The 18322-nt window shown below is 42.8% G+C and overlaps 1 protein-coding gene across 3 annotated transcripts in view; it reads right to left on the bottom strand.

Annotated features, from left to right (window-relative positions):
- Positions 1–5368: 5368 nt before the first annotated feature.
- LOC112246620 (thyroid hormone receptor-associated protein 3-like) overlaps positions 5369–18322 on the bottom strand; it is a 32226-nt gene continuing 19272 nt past the window's right edge. The window contains exons 1-10 of one of the 3 annotated variants that reach the window (XM_024415063.2): positions 17484–17612; positions 15505–16443; positions 14015–14755; positions 13467–13639; positions 12812–12923; positions 12216–12300; positions 8065–8246; positions 7472–7652; positions 7033–7182; positions 5369–6818 (exon numbers count right to left, since the gene is read on the bottom strand). In XM_024415063.2, coding sequence (XP_024270831.1) covers positions 6543–6818; positions 7033–7182; positions 7472–7652; positions 8065–8246; positions 12216–12300; positions 12812–12923; positions 13467–13639; positions 14015–14755; positions 15505–16443; positions 17484–17500 — 2856 coding nt within the window. In that variant the 5' untranslated portion in view covers positions 17501–17612 and the 3' untranslated portion in view covers positions 5369–6542. Of the gene's footprint in view, positions 6819–7028; positions 7183–7471; positions 7653–8064; positions 8247–12215; positions 12301–12811; positions 12924–13466; positions 13640–14014; positions 14756–15504; positions 16444–17483; positions 17613–18322 lie in introns of those variants that run through there. The other 2 variants (XM_024415062.2, XM_024415064.2) reach the window with 2 other exon arrangements.

Raw genomic sequence — 18322 nt, 5'->3', positions numbered from 1 at the left:
GCATAATCCATGCTTGGAGTTTGTCAGAATTTGTGGGTTTTTGTTTGTCCACCCGCCTCTTGAGGATTGACCACAAGTTCTCAATGGGATTAAGGTCTGGGGAGTTTCCTGGCCATGGACCCAAAATATTGATGTTTTGTTCCCCAAGCCACTTAGTTGTCACTTTTACCTTATGGCAAGGTTCTCAGTTATGCTGGAAATGGCATTGTTCATCACCAAACTGTTCCTGGATGGTTGGGAGAAGATGCTCTCGGACGATGTGTTGGTACCATTCTTTGGCATGACACAGGATGGTAGCGGGATGGTAGCGCTCACCTTGTCTTCACCGGACAAGCTTTTTTTCCGGATGCCCCGAAGAATCAGAAAGGGGATTCGTCAGAGAAAATGACTTTACCCCAGTCCTCAGCAGTCCAATCCCTGTACTTTTTGCGGAATATCAGTCTGTCCCTGATGTTTTTCCTGGAGAGAAGTGGCTTCTTTGCTGCCCTTCTAGACACCAGGCCATCCTCCAAAAGTCTTCGCCTCACTGTGCGTGCAGATGCACTCACACCTGCCTGCTGCCATTCCTGCAAGCTGAATCAACTTTAGGAGACATTCCTGGCGCTTGCTGGACTTTCTTGGGCGCCCTGAAGCCTTCTTCACAAAAATTGAACCGCTTTCCCTGAAGTTCTTGATGATCCGATAAATGGTTGTTTTTAGGTGAAATTCTTACTGGCAGAAATATCCTTGCCTGTGAAGCCCTTTTTGTTCAAAGCAATGATGACGGCACGTGTTTCCTTGCAGGTAACCATGGTTGACAGAGGAAGAACGATGATTCCAAGCACCAGCCTCCTTTTGAAGCTTCCAGTCTGTTATTCGAGTCAATCAGCATGACAGAGTGATCTTCAGCCTTGTCCTCATCAACACTCACACCTGTGTTAACGAGAGAATCACTGACATGATGTCAGCTGGTCCAAGGCTGAAATGCAGTGGAAATGTTTTTTGGGGATTCAGGTCATTTGCATGGCAAAGAGGGACTTTGCAATTAATTGCAATTCATCTGATCACCCCTCATAACAATCTGGAGTATATGCAAATTGCCATCATACAAACTGAGGCAGCAGACTTTGTGAAAATTAATATTTGTGTCATTCTCAAAACGTTTGGCCACGACTGTACATAAATGTGCAACACTGTTAAAGACATCCTAACAGCGATTTTGAACTTTTACAATTGAAGAGCGATAATCCCAACCGTAAATACAGTGAAGTACACACACTATAGGCTAATTTTTTTTTTTTTTTACACAACCGCAAACTTCAAGGAGAAGAGTATTCAATGAGTTGGTGTGATGGGAATCTGTGATGTCAACAGCCACATGAGGAATAATAGAGGAGCAATAGAGAGCAAAAGGGGAAAGGCCCACAACCTCACTTGTGCCATGTCATGAAAATCAGGTGCTAAATGAGGTGAAAATGAAACTGGAGTGCCAACCGTGTTTTAGAGTGTAGTTTCAGTGAATTTATGTTAAAAAAAAAAAATTTAACCAGGTAAGCGAGTTGAGAACAAGTTCTCATTTACAGCTGCGACCTGGCCAAGATAAGGTAAGGCATTGCGACAAAAACAACAACACAGTTTCACATGGGATAAACAAACACACAGTCAGTAACACAATAGAAAAATCTATGCACAGTGCATGCAAATGTAGTGTGAAATGTAGAGGGGAAATAATTACAATATAGCATTAACACTGGAGTGATAGATGTGCAGATGATGATGTGCAAGTAGGGATATAGGGGTGCAAAAGAGCAAAACATATATATAAATAAATAAATAACAATGTGGGGATGAGGTAGTTGGGTACAGGTACAGTGATCGGTAAGCTTCTCTGACAGCTGATGCATAAAGTTAGAGAGGAAGATTTAAGTCTCCAGCTTCAGTGATTTTTGCAATTTGTTCCATTCATTGGCGGCAGAGAACTGGAAGGAAAGGCGGCCAAAGGGGGTGTTGGCTTTGGGGATGACCAGAGAAATATACCTGCTGGAGCGCATGCTACTGATAGAGATAAGGCTCGGTTTTACCTAGCATAGACTCAAAGATGACCTGGAGCCAGTGGGTTTGGCAACGAATATTTAGCAAGGGCCAGCCAACGAGAGCATACAGGTCGCAGTGGTGGGTAGAATATGGGGCTTTGGTGAGAAAACAGATGTCACACCCTGACCATAGTTTGCTTTGTATGTTTCTATGTTTTGTTTGGTCAGGGTGTGATCTGAGTGGGCATTCTATGTTGTGTGTCTAGTTTGTCTGTTTCTGTGTTTGGCCTGATATGGATCTCAATCAGAGGCAGGTGTTAGTCATTGACTCTGATTGGGAACCATATTTAGGTAGCCTGTTTGGTGTTGGGGTTTGTGGGTGACTGTTCCTGTCTTTGTGTTTGTTACACCAGATAGGGCTGTTTTCGGTTTTTCACGGTTTCTTGTATATTGTTCTATTTTCATCTTTATTAAAGATGTATCACAATAACCACGCTGCGTTTTGGTCCACCACTCATTCAACAGAAGAATCCCATTACAACAGATGACACTGTGATAGACTACATCCAATTTGCTGAGTAGAGTGTTGGAGGCTATTTTGTAAATGACATCGCCGAAGTCAAGGATCGGTAGGATAGTCAGTTTTACGAGGGTATGTTTGGCAGCATAAGTGAAGGAGGCTTTGTTGCGAAATAGGAATACGATTCTAGATTTAATTTTGGATTGGAGATGCTTAATGTGAGTCTGGAAGGAGAGTTTACAGTCTAACCAGACACCTAGGTATTTGTAGTTGTCCACATATTCTAGAGGTGGATCAGAGAATCACCAGCAGCAAGAGCGACATCATTGATATATACAGAGAAAAGAGTCGGCCTGAGAATTAAACACTGTGGCACCCCCATAGAGACTGCCAGAGGTCCTGACAACAGGCCCTCCAATTTGACACATTGAACTCTATCTGGGAAGTAGTTGGTGAACCAGGTGAGGCAGTCATTTGAGAAACCAAGGCTATTGAGTCTGCCGATAAGAATGCGGTGATTGACAGTCGAAAGCCTTGGCCAGGTTGATGACGACGGCTGCACAGTACTGTCTTTTATCGATGGCGGTTATGATATTGTTTAGGACCTTGAGCGTGGCTGAGGTGCGCCCATGACCAGCTCGGGAAACCAGATTGCATAGTGGAGAAGTACGGTGGGATTCAAAATGGGCGGTGGTCTGTTTAACTTGTCTTTCGAAGATTTTAGAAAGGCAGGTCAGGATGGATATAGGTCTATAACAGTTTAGGTCTAGATTGTCTGCCCCTTTGAAGAGGGGGATGACCGCGGCAGCTTTCCAATCTTTGGGGATCTCAGACGATACGAAAGAGAGGTTGAACAGGCTAGTAATAGGGGTTGCAACCATTTTGGCGGATAATTTTAGAATGAAAGTCTCCAGGTTGTCTAGCCCTGCTGCTTTGTATTGATCCAGATTTTGCAGCTCTTTCAGAACATCAGCTATCTGGATTTGGGTGAAGGAGAAGCGGGGGGGACTTGGGCAGGTTTCTGCGGGGGGTGCAGAGCTGTTGGCCGGGGTAGAAGTAGCCAGGTGGAAAGCATGGCTAGCATGGCCATTTGACCGTGATGAGGGGTGGTTGTTTGAAGACCGCTAGCAGTGGCTTACTGCCTACTAGCTAGTTAACTGAGTAGCTGCTGATGGGGGTTCCGGTTCTAAAATATAAAATTAGCCGATCCGTACCACATTGGGTGAGGCGGGTTGCAGGAAAGTATATTCAGTCCTTAGATGGAAAGAGTGATTAAAATATATACAAAATATATATGGAAAAAACGAGGAAGACAAAACACAAGACAAGAGAAAACACAATGCTACGCCATCTTGGAATAAGGATGAAGCTTATCTGCATTTCCTGCAGTGCAGTAAAATTCTCAACAACAAAAGAGTGATCCAATTAAGATCCTACATCTGTAAATCAAAGCATTCACCACTTCTCTTCCCTATACACAGAATACAGTACTGACAGTCAGTATAACGACTTATAAATCTCTGCTCTTTCGTGTATAGTTCATGTACTGTGTGGTCTATGCTCTGGCTCTTACAACCTCACCTTTCCAGTACAGTATAGACCGGTGTCAATAATGTAAATGTTAGATTTTCAACTCCTTATTGAATAAAGATGTGAAAAATAAGCAACACAGAAGTAAATTTAACAGATGTTAAATTAACCAAAGTTCTTTTTAATTTACATCTGAAAAACATTGGCTACAGGAACCATTTAAAAAAGTTATTGCCCCAACCACATAAAATTGAACATGAAAGTGTCAACCACAACATTTATCATGTACATTAAAGAGTAGTGCCTCCCACAGCAAGACATACAAATCCAAGTAGTGCAACAGTCTACTTTTTCTATAATTTTTTATAAACTATATTTTATTGAACAGCACAAATCATTTTGGATCAAATTCAAATACCTTAGAAGTTATTTTATTTTATATTCAACCAAAGTTTACTGTGTTGCACCCCACACATACTACTCAGCAATCAAAACTTAACAGACGTTGCACAAGGGGGAAAAGTCCCCATTCAATGAGAAAACCTATCACATCAAAGCATTGAGTGTGCCATGATCTAATCAATGCCGTGATATAATCAATCACCATTTTTTCTTCATATACAAAGGAAGCATTAATTGCTACAAATAATTATAAATAGAGCCATTAATAAGTAGTACACACACCCAACCCAAGACCAAGTTAACTGTTTTGAAATGTACAAGACATAACAATCCAATAGAGGATTCTCAACAAACTAGACAAGATAAACATCCAGGTAGCCCATTGTGACTTTGCAGACAGGGTATGCCATTTTATTTAACAGTCTCTGTTTCCCAGTGGTGTAAAGTACTTAAATACTTTAAAGTACTACCTAAGTAGTTTTTTGGGGGGAGTATCTGTACTTTACTTTACTGTTTATAATTTTGACTTCACTATATTCCTAAAGAAAATAATGTATTTTTCACTCCGCACATTTTCCCTGAAACTCAAAAGTACTCTTTACATTTCGAATGCTTAGCCCGGGGCAGTAAAATACACGCACTTATCAAGAGAACACCCCTGGTCAACCCTACTGCCTCTGATCTGGCGGACTCATAGAACACATGCTTTGTTTGTTAATGATGTCTGAGTGTTGGAGTGTGCCCCTGGCTATCCATACATTTCATAAACAAAAAAAGGGTGTTGTCTGGTTTGATTAATATAAGGAATTTTAAATTATTTATCCTTTTACTTTTGATACTTAAGTATATATTTTTTTTAAATTAACTTTTGTTACTTAAGTATATTTAAAATCAAATACTTTTAGACTTTTACACAAGTAGAATTTTACTGGGTGTCTTTCAACTTTTACTTGAGTCATTTTCTTTTAAGGGATGACGATTGGGTAATTTTTCCACCACTGCTGTTTGCTCTTCTAGGGGACTGTGAGCATCTTGTTTCACTCCACAGTGCAGGTCTGTAGAATATAACCTTTGACCCAATTTGGTCCCATTGTCAGAGGGGTCACTTGCAAGATGCTAGACTAGCAAGACCACTATAAACCATACAGTCTAGACCATTAGACAGGTTGTCATGTAAAAAGGGGATTCGATTGCCTCTAGCTGTACTTTAGCCTGGTAGAATCCAAAAACATGCTGCAAAGTTGCATGTTACGTAGTTGAATGTTACGTATTTGAATCAGCAGGTTACGTATTTGAATCCGTAGGTTACATTGTTGAATCCTAAAACTTGCTAAAGTCAATAGCATACTGTATTTTCTGCAGTTGATGGCTAAACTGGTCTAAAAAGATATCTACTGTGTAATAGTGTACGACTTATCACTACTGTATAATAAATAAATAAAATGTTTATCTTCTAGTATAGTATTCATCTGTTTGGCCTCAAATGTCATTTAATTATTTAAATATGTGTCCGACATATTTTATTAAGTCTAAGGCACAAAAAGATCCTCCTGTCATGCTCTGTAAAAATGTGACTTTTTTGCGTCAAGATATAAAAATGTTTAAAAAAAATGTTATGCAATGTTGCATCAGCCCTGTACTAAGAGGCATAACACCCCACAATGCACTGCGCTAACCTATCAAGGTTGGTTACGTAGATTTCCTATTCCAACACAGCAGTTCACTGTCTAACAGTGTTTCTACTATAAGCAGATAAAACACAAGTTAGCTATACCCTGACAAAGGTATAACATAATGTTAAGTAAAGATATTGTGTCAAAGTGAGTCCTGATTGATTCCTAATGTGTGTATTTGTGCATGGGCAAAGCTCTCCCATGTCCAACCTGTGAGCAGGGTCTTTTCTAATTGGACAAGTCCAGGTAGTTTCTTATTGGACAGTGTTTGTTATTGGACAAGTCCAGGTAGTCTTTTCCTCCAGTTTCAGTCCGTTTTCATCCATTTCAACACGACCCAGATGACATGAGACAGTAGAACATTTCCACTGTGCTGGTACAATGTTGCTCTCTCCCTGAGCTCCCTCACTGCTCAGCGTTTTCCATGTCTTCAGACTTCTCCTGGTCTTTGTGGTCCTGCTCTGTGTCCTCCTCCTGGGGCTCGCCCTTCTCCTTCCCCCCGTTGACCTGGAACTTGTCATGTGTCCACTTGGGGCTGCTGTTGTTGTTGGCGTGGTTGTTGGGTAAGCCAACGCTGGCCTTCCGGATAATGAAACGGCCCCTGCTGCCACGCAGGAAGTTCCCCCGTCCTCCACGTCCTCGGTTGTCCACCCACTTCCTCTCGCCCTCCCTGTCATCATGCTGAAGGAGAAATGGAAAGACAGGAAGAGAGAGAAACAGTTAATATCTTGAAGTGAGCTTGAAGGTAATACCATTGTTAGCAAGTTCAAAGGAGTTGCGAATTTGGTGAATTCACTGATTTGACTTGAGGAATTAATTCATTTGAGGATGGAATGTTATATATAGGCAAGAGGAAACAAAGATATAATTTATAATGGCATGGGTACAAACCTACCAAGTAGTATTTTCGGCTCTTGGGGGTGTACTCTGGGTCCCAGTCCTCATTCTTGTTGTGAACTGGTATGCAAATGTTAGCGGTATTACTGTTGGAATTGTTTCCCTGGTCATTTTCCCTGTTCCAGCCCCTTCCTCTTATTCTAAATTGCTGCAATATGAGTCAGACACAGAGAACCCAGATCATAAAAACAAGAAGACAATAATTATTGCACAAATTAAAATAACTATCCTTGAGTTTGATTTCCGGTAGAAATCTGTCCAAGTGCAACGTCAAAGAAGCAAACAAACGTGCCATCATGACATATTTTTCTATTTTAAATGTTTTGTTTCAGGTTAGTTGTGGTTGTACTTTGTCTTGTTCTCTTGACGCTTATATTCTTTATTAGACCCTTTACTTTCTAAAATGAATATGAGCGCACGTCCATGAGCAGACTTACAAAGCCTCCGCGTCCTCGTCCCCTCTCCGTGGGACCGCCATAGTCCCCCCGAGGCCCTAGCCTGGCCTTGTTAAAGCCTTCGTCTTTGGGCTCAGGCTCCTCGTGGGGATAGTCTCCTCCCCTGTGAGATTCGGCAGAAGAAGACGAAGAGGAGGAGCGAGATGGCTTCTTCTTGTTTTTCCTGGAGGAAGAGGTGAAGGTTGAGGGACCAAAACCCCCTTTAAAAGTCAGTTTATTGTTATTGACATTTGGCTCCATTGCTTGTCTTGTACAATCCTGGCTAGTTTTAGATATGAACAGGACTTGTAAAGTAAACGTAGTAAATAGAATGTAGTAAAGTAAAGTAATTGTGATGCTTGTGATAGAGCAGTGGTTCTAAAAAAAAAAACTCTCCTCAGGGACCCTCACCTTTCACAATTTTGTTGTAGCTCTGAACTGGCTCACCTGATTCACCTCGTCAAAGGCCTGATGATTAGTTGACAAGTTGAATCAGGTGTGCTAGCTATGTAATAAATCAAATACGTGGAACAGCTGGGGGCCCCGGGGAGAAGTTTGAGAACCACTGTTATAGAGTGTGAGTTGGCTGAACATACTTGGACTTCTTGTGGTGCTTGGAGGATTTCTCAGCGGGCCTCTCCCTGCTAGCCTCTGGGGAGTCTCCTGAATCTCTCCCCCTATCCTGTTTATAATCACCCTCCCGGGTGGAATATTTTTTACGGCGCTCAATATCCAGACGAAGGTCCATTGAGTCACCCTTCATTTTTTTACCTTCGTCCTGTGCAGGTAAAAAGAAAAAGAACACAAGGATGTGGACATGCTATGGGTTAGCGTGGAGAAGTGATGTCAGTCTGCAGTCAGTCTTGTTTGCACACTGCATGCGAGGGGCCGGGAGAACTGTTACAAGACCATAAATAACCAACATATTCTGGGAACTGCCTGTTTAACGGCTGCTGTGTTACAGTTGACCGGCATAAGTGAAAACAGCCCATTCTGGAACTACACTGAACAAAAATATAAACGCAAAATTTAAAGTGTTGGTCCCATGTTTCATGAGCTGAAATAAAATATCCCAGAAATATTGCATACGCACAAAAAACGTATTTCTCTCAAATATTGTGCACGCGTTTGTTTACATCCATGTTAGTGAGCATTTCTCCATTGCTGAGATACTCCAACCACCTCACAGGTGTGGCATATCAAGAAGCTGATTAAACAGCATGATCATTACACAGGTGCACCTTGTGCTTGTGCTGGGGACAATAAAAGGCCACTCTAAAATGTCACACAACACAATACCACAGATGTCTCAAGTTTTGAAGGAGTATGCCATTGGCAGGCTATTGCCAGAGAGTTCATTTCTCTACCATAAGCCACAACTTCGTTTTAGAGAATTTGGCAGTACATCCGACCGGCCTCGCAACCGCAGACCACGTGTAACCACGCCAGCCCAGGACCTCCACATCCGACTTCTTCACCTGCGAGACCAGCCACCTGGACAGCTGATGAAACTGTTGGTTTGCACAACCAAAGAATTTCTGTACAAACTGTCAGAAACCATCTCAGGGACGCTCATCTGCGTGCTCGTTGTCCTCACCAGGTACTTGACCTGACTGCAGTTCGGCGTCGTAACTGACTTCAGTGGTCACTTCAAATGCTCACCTTCGATGGCCACTGGCACGTTGGAGAATTGTGCGCTTCATGGAATAATCCCGGTTTCTACTCTACCGGGCAGATGGCAGAAGGCATGAATGGCGTCATGTGGACGAGTGGTTTGCTGATGTCAACGTTGTGAACAGAGTGCCCCATGGTGACAGTAGGGTTATGGTATGGGCAGGCATAAGCTATGGACAAAGAACACAACTCCATTTTATTGATGGCAATTTGAATGCACAGAGATACCTTGACGAGATCCTGAGGCCCATTGTCGTACAATTCATCCGCCACCATCACCTCATTTTTACCATATTAATGCACAGCCCCCTGTCGCAAGCATCTGTTCACAATTCCTGGAAGCTGAAAATGTCTCCCCTGGAAACCCATTCATGAAGCTCATGACAAAACAGTTATTGTGCTGACATTGCTTACAGAGGCAGTTTGGAACTCGGGAGTGAGTGTTGCAACTGAGGACGGACAGTTTTTACGGGCTGCTTCAGCACTCGGCGGTCCCGTTCTGTGAGCTTGTGTGGCCTACCACTTCGCAGCTGAGCCGTTGTTGCTAATAGATGTTTCCATTTCACAATAACAGTACTTACAGTTGACCGGGGCAGCTCTAGCAGGGCAGAAATTTGACTTTCCAAACACTTTTTGGAAATGTGTCATCCTAAGACGGTGCCATGTTGAAAGTCACTGAGCTCTTCAGTAAGGCCATTATATTGCCAATGTTTGTCTATGTTGATTGCATGGCTGTGTGCTTGATTTTATATACCTGTCAGCAACTGGTGTGGCTGAAATAGCAGAATCAACTAATTTGAAGGGGTGTCCACATACTTTTGTATATACAGCACTGGAAAAAATTAAGATACCCATAAATAGTAAAACCAGTGGTATGTTTTTAGGGAAAATTAACATTTTTGTTTTATTCTGTTAACTACTGACAACATTTCTCTTAAATTCTAAATGAAAAATATTGTCATTTAGAGCATTTATTTGCAGTAAATAACAAAAAAGATGCAGTGTTGTCAGACCTCGAATAATGCAAAGAAAATAAGTTCATATTCATTGTTAAACAACACAATACTAATGTTTTAACTTAGGAAGAGTTCTGAAATCTATATTTGGTGGAATATCTCTGATTTTTAATCACAGCTTTCATGCGTCTTGGCCTGCTCTCCACCAGTCTTTCACATTGATGTTGGGTGACTTTATGCCACTCCTGGCGCAAAAATTCAAGCAGCTCGGCTTTGTTTGATGGCTTGTGACCATCCATCTTCCTCTTGATCACATTCCAGTGGTTTTCAATGGGGTTCAGGACTAGATATTGGGCTGGCCCTGACAGGGTCTTGATCTGGTGGTACTCCATCCACACCTTGATTGACCTGGATGTGTGGCATGGAGCATTGTCCTGCTGGAAAAAAAACAATCCTCGGAGTTGGGGAACATTGTCAGAGCAGAAGGAAGTTTTCTTCCAGGACAACCTTGTATGTGGCTTGATTCATGCGTCCTTCACAAAGACAAATCTGCCCGATTCCAGCCTAGCTGAAGCACCAGCAGATCATCACCAATCTTCCATCAAATTTCATAGTGGGTGCGAGACACTGTAGCTTGTAGGCCTCTCCAGGTCTCACACCCACTGTGAAATTTGGTGGAGGACCGGTGATGATCTGGGGGTGCTTCAGCAAGGCTGGAATCGGGCAGATGTGTCTTTGTGATGGACCCTGTTCATGGCCAGTCCAATCTCCAGACCTGAACCCCATTGAAAACCTCTGGAAAGTGATCAAGAGGAAGATGGATGATCACAAGCCATAAAACAAAGCTGAGCTGCTTGCATTTTTGTGCCAGGAGAGGCATAAAGTCACCCACATTCCAGAGGTTTTCAATGGGGTTCAGGTCTGGAGATTGGGCTGGCGATGACAAATCTTGAGAGGACTTACAAGCCACAGTGTCTCGCATCCACTGTGAAATTTGGTGGAGGATCGGTGATGATTTTCTGAACTCTTCCTAAGTTAAAACATTAGTATTGTGTTGTTTAACAATGAATATGAACTGATTTTCTTTGCATTATTCGAGGTCTGACAACACTGCATCTTGTTGTCATTTTCTGCAAATAAATGCTCTAAATTACAATGTTTTTATTTGGAATTTTAGAGAAATGTTGTCAGTAGTTAATAGAATAAAACAAAAATGTTAATTTTACCCAAACACATACCTATAAATAGTAAAACCTGAGAAACTGATAATTTTGCAGTGGTCTTTAAAAAATATTTTTTCCAGAGATGTATAGTGTATCTGTGAACAACAGATGCATATCTGTATTCCCAGTCATGTGAAATTCATAGATTTTAGTCTCTAATACATTCATTTCAATTGACTGATTTCCTTACATGAACTGTAACTCAGTAAAATCTTCTAAATTGTTGCATGTTGCGTTTATATTTTTGTTCAGTGTACTTTCCCAGGTTTGCACAACACAATGTTGAACCTCTGCGATACAACCGGACATAATGAGGTTACAAACTCCTGAAGGTTGAGTTCATTGACTTTCACGCTGTTTCATTCCCCTAAAATGTTTCCGTTTTGAAGAAAGTTCAACTTAACCATACCGCAAAATGGTCTCATTCCGATTTCATCAAACGACCGAAGTTATAAGTAGGCCTAGACTAGAGACTGTATAAGCACCCTATACGTACAACAGGTTTTGCTTTTGACTATATTTCCCCTTATTTGTTGAAGAATAATACTTACTATGACATTTGTTTAGAGTCCTTTGAATGGCTTGGACACAGGAGCAATTGGCCGTTTCCATTTCTGACCCCTCATGTTTTTCGACTCAATGGTCTCATGGGGGCTTGTACCCACAGTATAACCAAATCATCATACGTGGAGGGGGAGTATATAACACACAACAAATTCAATGTGCCTCGTTTTGCATTTGCTTTGCTTTTAGACGTTATGCATCTCCCTTCAAAGACAAGCACAGGCTTAGACGGAGAACGCAGTCTAAAGGGGGATGGCTGGCTCACTCGCTCGCTTGCTGTTGTTTTGTCAGTTTTCCAAAATACTTCATATTTCAAAAATGTTCAGTCACCTTGTAACTGCCATCCCCGGAGCTTTTCATCCCCTCAAACAGGTGAGAGTGTTTCTTAAAAGCACTGGGAGAAACATCAATTCTCCTGCAAGAGAGAAATACACACGGTCTTAACTTTTCCACAGCTCAGGTTGCAAACATAACATGAGGCAGGGATTACTCTAAAACATTTTAAGATGAGGACTGAAATGACTGCAAGGAATTACTCTAAAACATTTTAGGTCAGTGCTGTTAATATGAGGACTGAAATGACTGCAAGGAATTACTCTTAGTCCCAAGTCAGTGCTGTTAAGATGAGAACTGAAATGACTGCAAGGAATTATTCTTAGTCCCAAGTCTGTGCTGCTCAGGCGAGGACTGAAATGACTGCAATGAATTATTCTTATTTTCAGTGATGATCAGATGAGGACCAAAATTAATAAGTCTACGAGCGATGTACAGATGTAACTCCAGGATGTCACATAGCAAACAAGACCACCATTGAACCTGCACTGAATGACAAAAGGTAAGATAAATACCTGTGCAAGCTTTGATAAAACTAGAGGTGATGCCACAGCACACTGAAGGTGAGATGGTCACTCAGAAGGAGACTCTACCTGTGTATCTCTGGGCTCTTTCTTGGATTCATCATTTCTTTTTGCGCAGCTCTTCTTTGGTAAATGGCAAATCGCTCATTTAGAGTAATTCCGTTGGATGGAAAGTGCTGTGCTGTAATCAACAGGAACCAGAACTTGTGTTACACAACAAATATGACCGTACGTTCAGTGCCAATGCACTTTCCCATTACTTTAAATTCATAAGTTACATACAGTATTAGCTTGTGACCATAAAAACTATATTTTCAGCTACTGCATTAACGATTATATATATTTAAATGTGATTTTATTAGCCATGTAGGGTCACAAAAGGTATAATATCTTTGCAAATGTGTCATAGCAATGAAACCCATTTTTGGAAAGGTTCTCGAAACCAAATGAAATTACATAACATTTGTGCCTGAAAAACGACTCCATGTTTTTTCGGTGTACAGCAATATTTTTCCATAATCATTCCCACACAGGATTGCATTGCACGGCTAGATTCACAAGCACTTGGCAACTCTTTTCAGTTTGAACTATCAACTGATATACTGTATAGGCTATATAAACTTTTTGATATTGCAATTGCACCTTAACTTTCACCTGTGTAAATGCACAGCTAGCAGAGAGACTGGTCAGTTGCAAAGGAGCAGAGGTGAGAGAGGTCAGTCACCTTTAATGTAGTGGACAATGGTGACAATGTGCTGTGCAAACAGCTCTGAGGGACTCCTTTGTAACTGTGTGGCCTGAATGTGCTGGAAGATAGAGCGAAACTCCTGCTCCTTTTTAGTAGGATGCACAAGATCCCGTGATAACCTTCGCTCACCAACCATAACACCAGAGGAGCTGGGGAAGAGACAAAACAACAACAAAAACATTTAATTTGATGTTTCACCTTTGCCCTTTTTAGCAAAAATAAACAGAAAACAAAGAATGGGATCTTTCTCATGAGACCTTTATAAACAACACCTGAAAGATTTAATCGGGAGAGGTCATTTCATTATCTCAATTGTCTTAGCACACATCTTAATTCATTTTCATAAAGCTCATGGTTTCATAGAACTATGACTCAAAGAGGCTGTAAAACATGGTCCAGGCCTGAGCCAAAGAGTGCGTCTCATGAGTCATGGCTTACTGCTAATGGAGATTGAAACCTATCTATGGCGATAAGGCATCAGAGTCTCTATGTGAATCTATGTGATGATGGTGCATTCTGCTTACCTTGCCACGTCATCTCTGAGGGAATCCATTCTGACGCTGAACTCCGCTCCTCTTTTCTCAGAGGCCCTTGGGGGAGAGTCCTCCCCCCTGACCATGAACATCTCCCGGTCAGAGTTCCTCCGTGGTGCGGGTATGGGGGACAGGCTGGAGGCAGCTTTCTCCATCCTCCTGTCTTTGCTGACGTTCTCCGGGGAGAAGCTTCTGAGCATGCCCGCTATGGCCTCTCTCTTGGCCAAGGCCGCAGCTATGGCCGTGGCCTTCTCCTGCTTCTGGCTGCGGTAAATCTCCTCCGCCATGGCATCAAGATCATCGTCTTTGGCAGCCGCCTGCAAGTAGGCCAGGTCCTCCCACTTGCCGAAGCGCTCCTCAAATAGTTCCCTGGCCGAGAGGGTGACTTTGCTCTTGGGCTTGGGCGACCTGTCGTCCTCCCGGGCATGCTCTTTGCGGAGCACCTTGGGACGGGACTTGGGTATCATTTCCTCGTCCTCTTCCTCGCCATCGCAGGAAAAGAAAGGGGAGGCTTTCAAGAAGCTGTTCAACGACACGTTCCGGTCATCGTCAAAGTCGTCCATGTACTTGTACTTCTCGTTCTCCCCTTTGTCGGGCTCTCTGTCAAAGATGCCCCCAGAGGCCTTCATGCCATTCTCTTTCTCCCGCTCAACATCCCCATCATTGGTTTCCATCTCTCTGCCATTCTCCCAAGCAGACTGCTTTTTCTTATGATTGTGCTCTTCCAAGAACCTAGAAAATGGCGGAGAGAAAGAGAAACAACCGTGTTAAAATGCATCTCAGACAACTGTTCCGGTGAGTGCCCTGCAACTTAATTACAAAACAATGTGAAAGAAATAAGGACGCTTGTCAATGGTGTAGGTAAAAATCCCATTGATTGTGGAGGACATAGGGTAATGGATGATACAGTTATAAACATAGAATATGACGGCCAGCAAAAGAACTCCCCTCTTCAAAGGCCCAAGCCATGAGGGATTTGTCATGGTTAGTGCAGCGTTGACTGGCCAAGAAAACACACATGTCTCAAAACTCCCAAGGGTCCGTAATGCCTTCTCAACTTACAAACTCCTGTTTCAGCTTGCTATGACGACCACCACTTCCCTAAGGGCTTAGGTCCAAGGAAAAATACCAGGGACAAATAATTCTGTGGTGCATGACTCATTGGGAAAGAACCATGAATTCTAAATACAAATAAAAGACCCTCAGGGAAAGAGTCCTAGACTCATACAATTGGCACGTTACAACTATCCACTAACCACACTAAATAAAAGGTTTCAAAAAAATATGACAGATATGTCCTAGCGTTGAAAAGGGCCTTTGACCAAAATGTTGACAATAATCGTGTGCTACAATGTGTGCTTTGGGGCAGTAAATTCCTCCACCAAAAAATGAGAAAAACATGGTAGTGTGTGTGTTAGCCTTTCATTTCTAAAGATATTTCATAAGTGGCAAATAGAAAAGGAGAAAAATATTTGTATTACCTTTTGAACACTGAGGAGATAGCTGCTTTATCTCCTGCCAGGTTGTCGTCTTTAGAGAAGAAGCCAAAGCCAGAGAACACAGGTGTGGGGCTTTTCTGAGAAGGGCTTTTGGTGGAAGGTGAACTGCCCACTGTCTGTATCTGCCATGAGGGGGCACCATTGGAATTGGAGCCATTAGCATTGGTGCTTTTAGGAGAGGGACTAGACTGGGTCGAAGCTGGGACGCCCTGACCAATGATAACAGCTGAGCGCACCTGAGGACTTGACCCCCTGGGGCTGGTGCTGTTGCTATGATCTGTCACGCCCTGCCAGTTAGCCTTGGGCTTGTCCCCACCAGCGCTCCCATCAGGCCCTGCAGACACCCCTGTGATCTCCACGGGCTCGCCATCTCCTCCTCCTCCTCCTCCTCCTTTCTTCTGGACCTCTTTGGAGGCAGAGCGCTCCTCCTTGACATCCTTAGAGTTCTGCGTGGCTGACCCAGAGCCCGACCTGCGTGTGGGAGAGGAGGAATGTGAGGAAGAGGAGTGGCGGGAACGCCGGGAGCGGGGCGAGGAAGAGCGGTCCGAGACCTTGGAGTGGCTGTGGGAACGAGGGCTACCCGAGCGCTTTTTAGGGGTACGGGATCGTCCCCGTCTCGGGCTGTGGGGGTGTTGCTGTTGCTGTTGTTGTTGTTGCTGCTGCTGTTGGGGGTGCTGCCTGTAGTTCTGCCAGTTATTGGGGCGGTAGTTGTTGTTGTAGCCACCTCCCCCACCCCTCTGGAAGCGCCCCCGTGGGAAGTAACCACGCCCTCGGCCTCTGAAGTAGTAGGGCCTCCGGAAGCCTCGGTGGTAGCCCCGGAACTCACGGTTATTATTCTGGTACTCCCTTGGGTAGTTCCGCTCTCGGTTATTGTGGGATGGAGAATGAGATCTGGAGCGCGAGCGAGTGCGGGACCTAGAGCTTTTGAAGGTGGGAGAAAGAGAGCAGGCAGAAGGGATAGAGAGATGAAAGGGAGGGAAGACGAAGAGAAGATGACTGATTACACCTTCCATTATATATATATCTCATTAGAAAACAGTGCTTTGAGGAAAAAGGTGTGAAATACTGTTTTTCTCAAGACTATAAACAACCTTATATTATGAGCAATTAATTTGTTTGTGTTGCGTATGAAAGTGATGCTGACCTCCTTCCAAAACCTTTGAAACAATTAGGCCAACACATTTTGTTTTCAAGTTCACATTTCCATGAGAAATGTGATGGGTCTACAGCTTAAATTCAAGTGATTTCTGGTTACAGATGAGAGAAAAAAGAAAAAAAAGTGATGTGTGCATCTGACAAATATATTAACAGAAGTAGAAAAACCACATCTTAACATTTAACTGCTGGGAAGTGGAAATACATGGGTGTACAGTGGAGCAATGGAGAGAAACGGACTTCTCGATTCGTCTAGAGACATGGCTGTGAGGTTTACCCAGTCCACATGGTGGCTCCCTAGCACCATGGACGCTAAAAGAGGTAGCCTTCAGTACCACTAGACAAGTTTCTCCAGTTTCTAAAACAATCTATCGCCTCCGTAAGTATTAAGATTTAGTTGACACATATGGTCCATCTTAGCTACAGTAAAGAAAACAAATGTCATTTTAAAGAGGATACATCTCTGAAACTTCTCATATATCAGCACGATCCAACAATAAATAGCTTGGTAAATAATCAGAATCCTTTGATGATAACATGCGAGTTAAAAGTCATTCAAATCTCAACCTGCTCCGCAGCTATGCACTGCAGTCAATTCCCCTGTGCAGGCAAAGATGGATAACTTTCACAAATAACAATGAGAAATCCAAACTACAGTCAGCATTACAGAAAAATACCTAAAATGACATCGCTTAAGACTAAAAGCAGACAAAATCAAAACAGAAAACCACCATTGACAGAACAATCTAGTATTTTTAAATAAGACCCATCCCATCTAAATAACAAAGCCCTGTGGCACTACTCACCCCGTGTGTTTTTTCATTGGAATAAAGGGTAAGCAGAGAAAGTAGTGCACCGAGCAGCATTGCACACTCACATTGAGAGCAAGACAATCTGCATCTCTTATGCTGAGCACTAGTGGAAAGAGGCGGTCACATGGGCCATATGGGAAAAATGTCTACTCTAATCCTTCAAAGCAAAAGGAGGGGGCTAGGCTTGCCAATTACTATGGCTGACCAGCCTGCCCAGAAACCTAGGCTTAAAAGGAGCAATTCAGTTCAGCCAGCAACTGTATACAGGGATTTAGGACAGCTAAAATCACAGTTTTATGAATGAAATGGTCTAATATTACATAATACAGCATGTACAGCATTTTCAAACCAAACCATGTAGGCTATCTTTGCAATGGATTTAGATTTCACTTGAAATGCTAAAGATTTGTGTCTACATGGAGTACTTTTGATGAAGGAACATTTCATGGAATGCTTACAACTAAAATAAGTGATGTTTGTGCGTGTGTGCCGTCTTGTATTGCGAGAGGGTTACATTTCACACACCGTAAACAGTGATAGGCCAATCCAGGTTCAGCATGCACTTTCAGGTTCAAGCAGTCTCTTTTCTGAACTCATAGAACTCAAGACCATGGCTTAATAGTGCCATGCCGTGCAGTGTCACTCCCCGGAAAAGAGCTGCCATGCACTCCATTTTAATAGACACAAAATAATTCTGCCAGCAGCAAGAGTGGCCGGTGGAGTCACACTCAAACCACAGTTTCCCTTGCAAATTAACAACATTGCAGCCGACTGACAGATAACCCACACCCCTGCCAAAGAATTTCCATTTAGGACTACAAAGCAACATAGTA

This window comes from Oncorhynchus tshawytscha, linkage group LG03 (genome assembly GCF_018296145.1).
Source record: "Oncorhynchus tshawytscha isolate Ot180627B linkage group LG03, Otsh_v2.0, whole genome shotgun sequence".
Lineage (NCBI taxonomy): Eukaryota > Metazoa > Chordata > Actinopteri > Salmoniformes > Salmonidae > Oncorhynchus > Oncorhynchus tshawytscha.
This window is presented reverse-complemented; position numbering and strand designations above follow the sequence as displayed.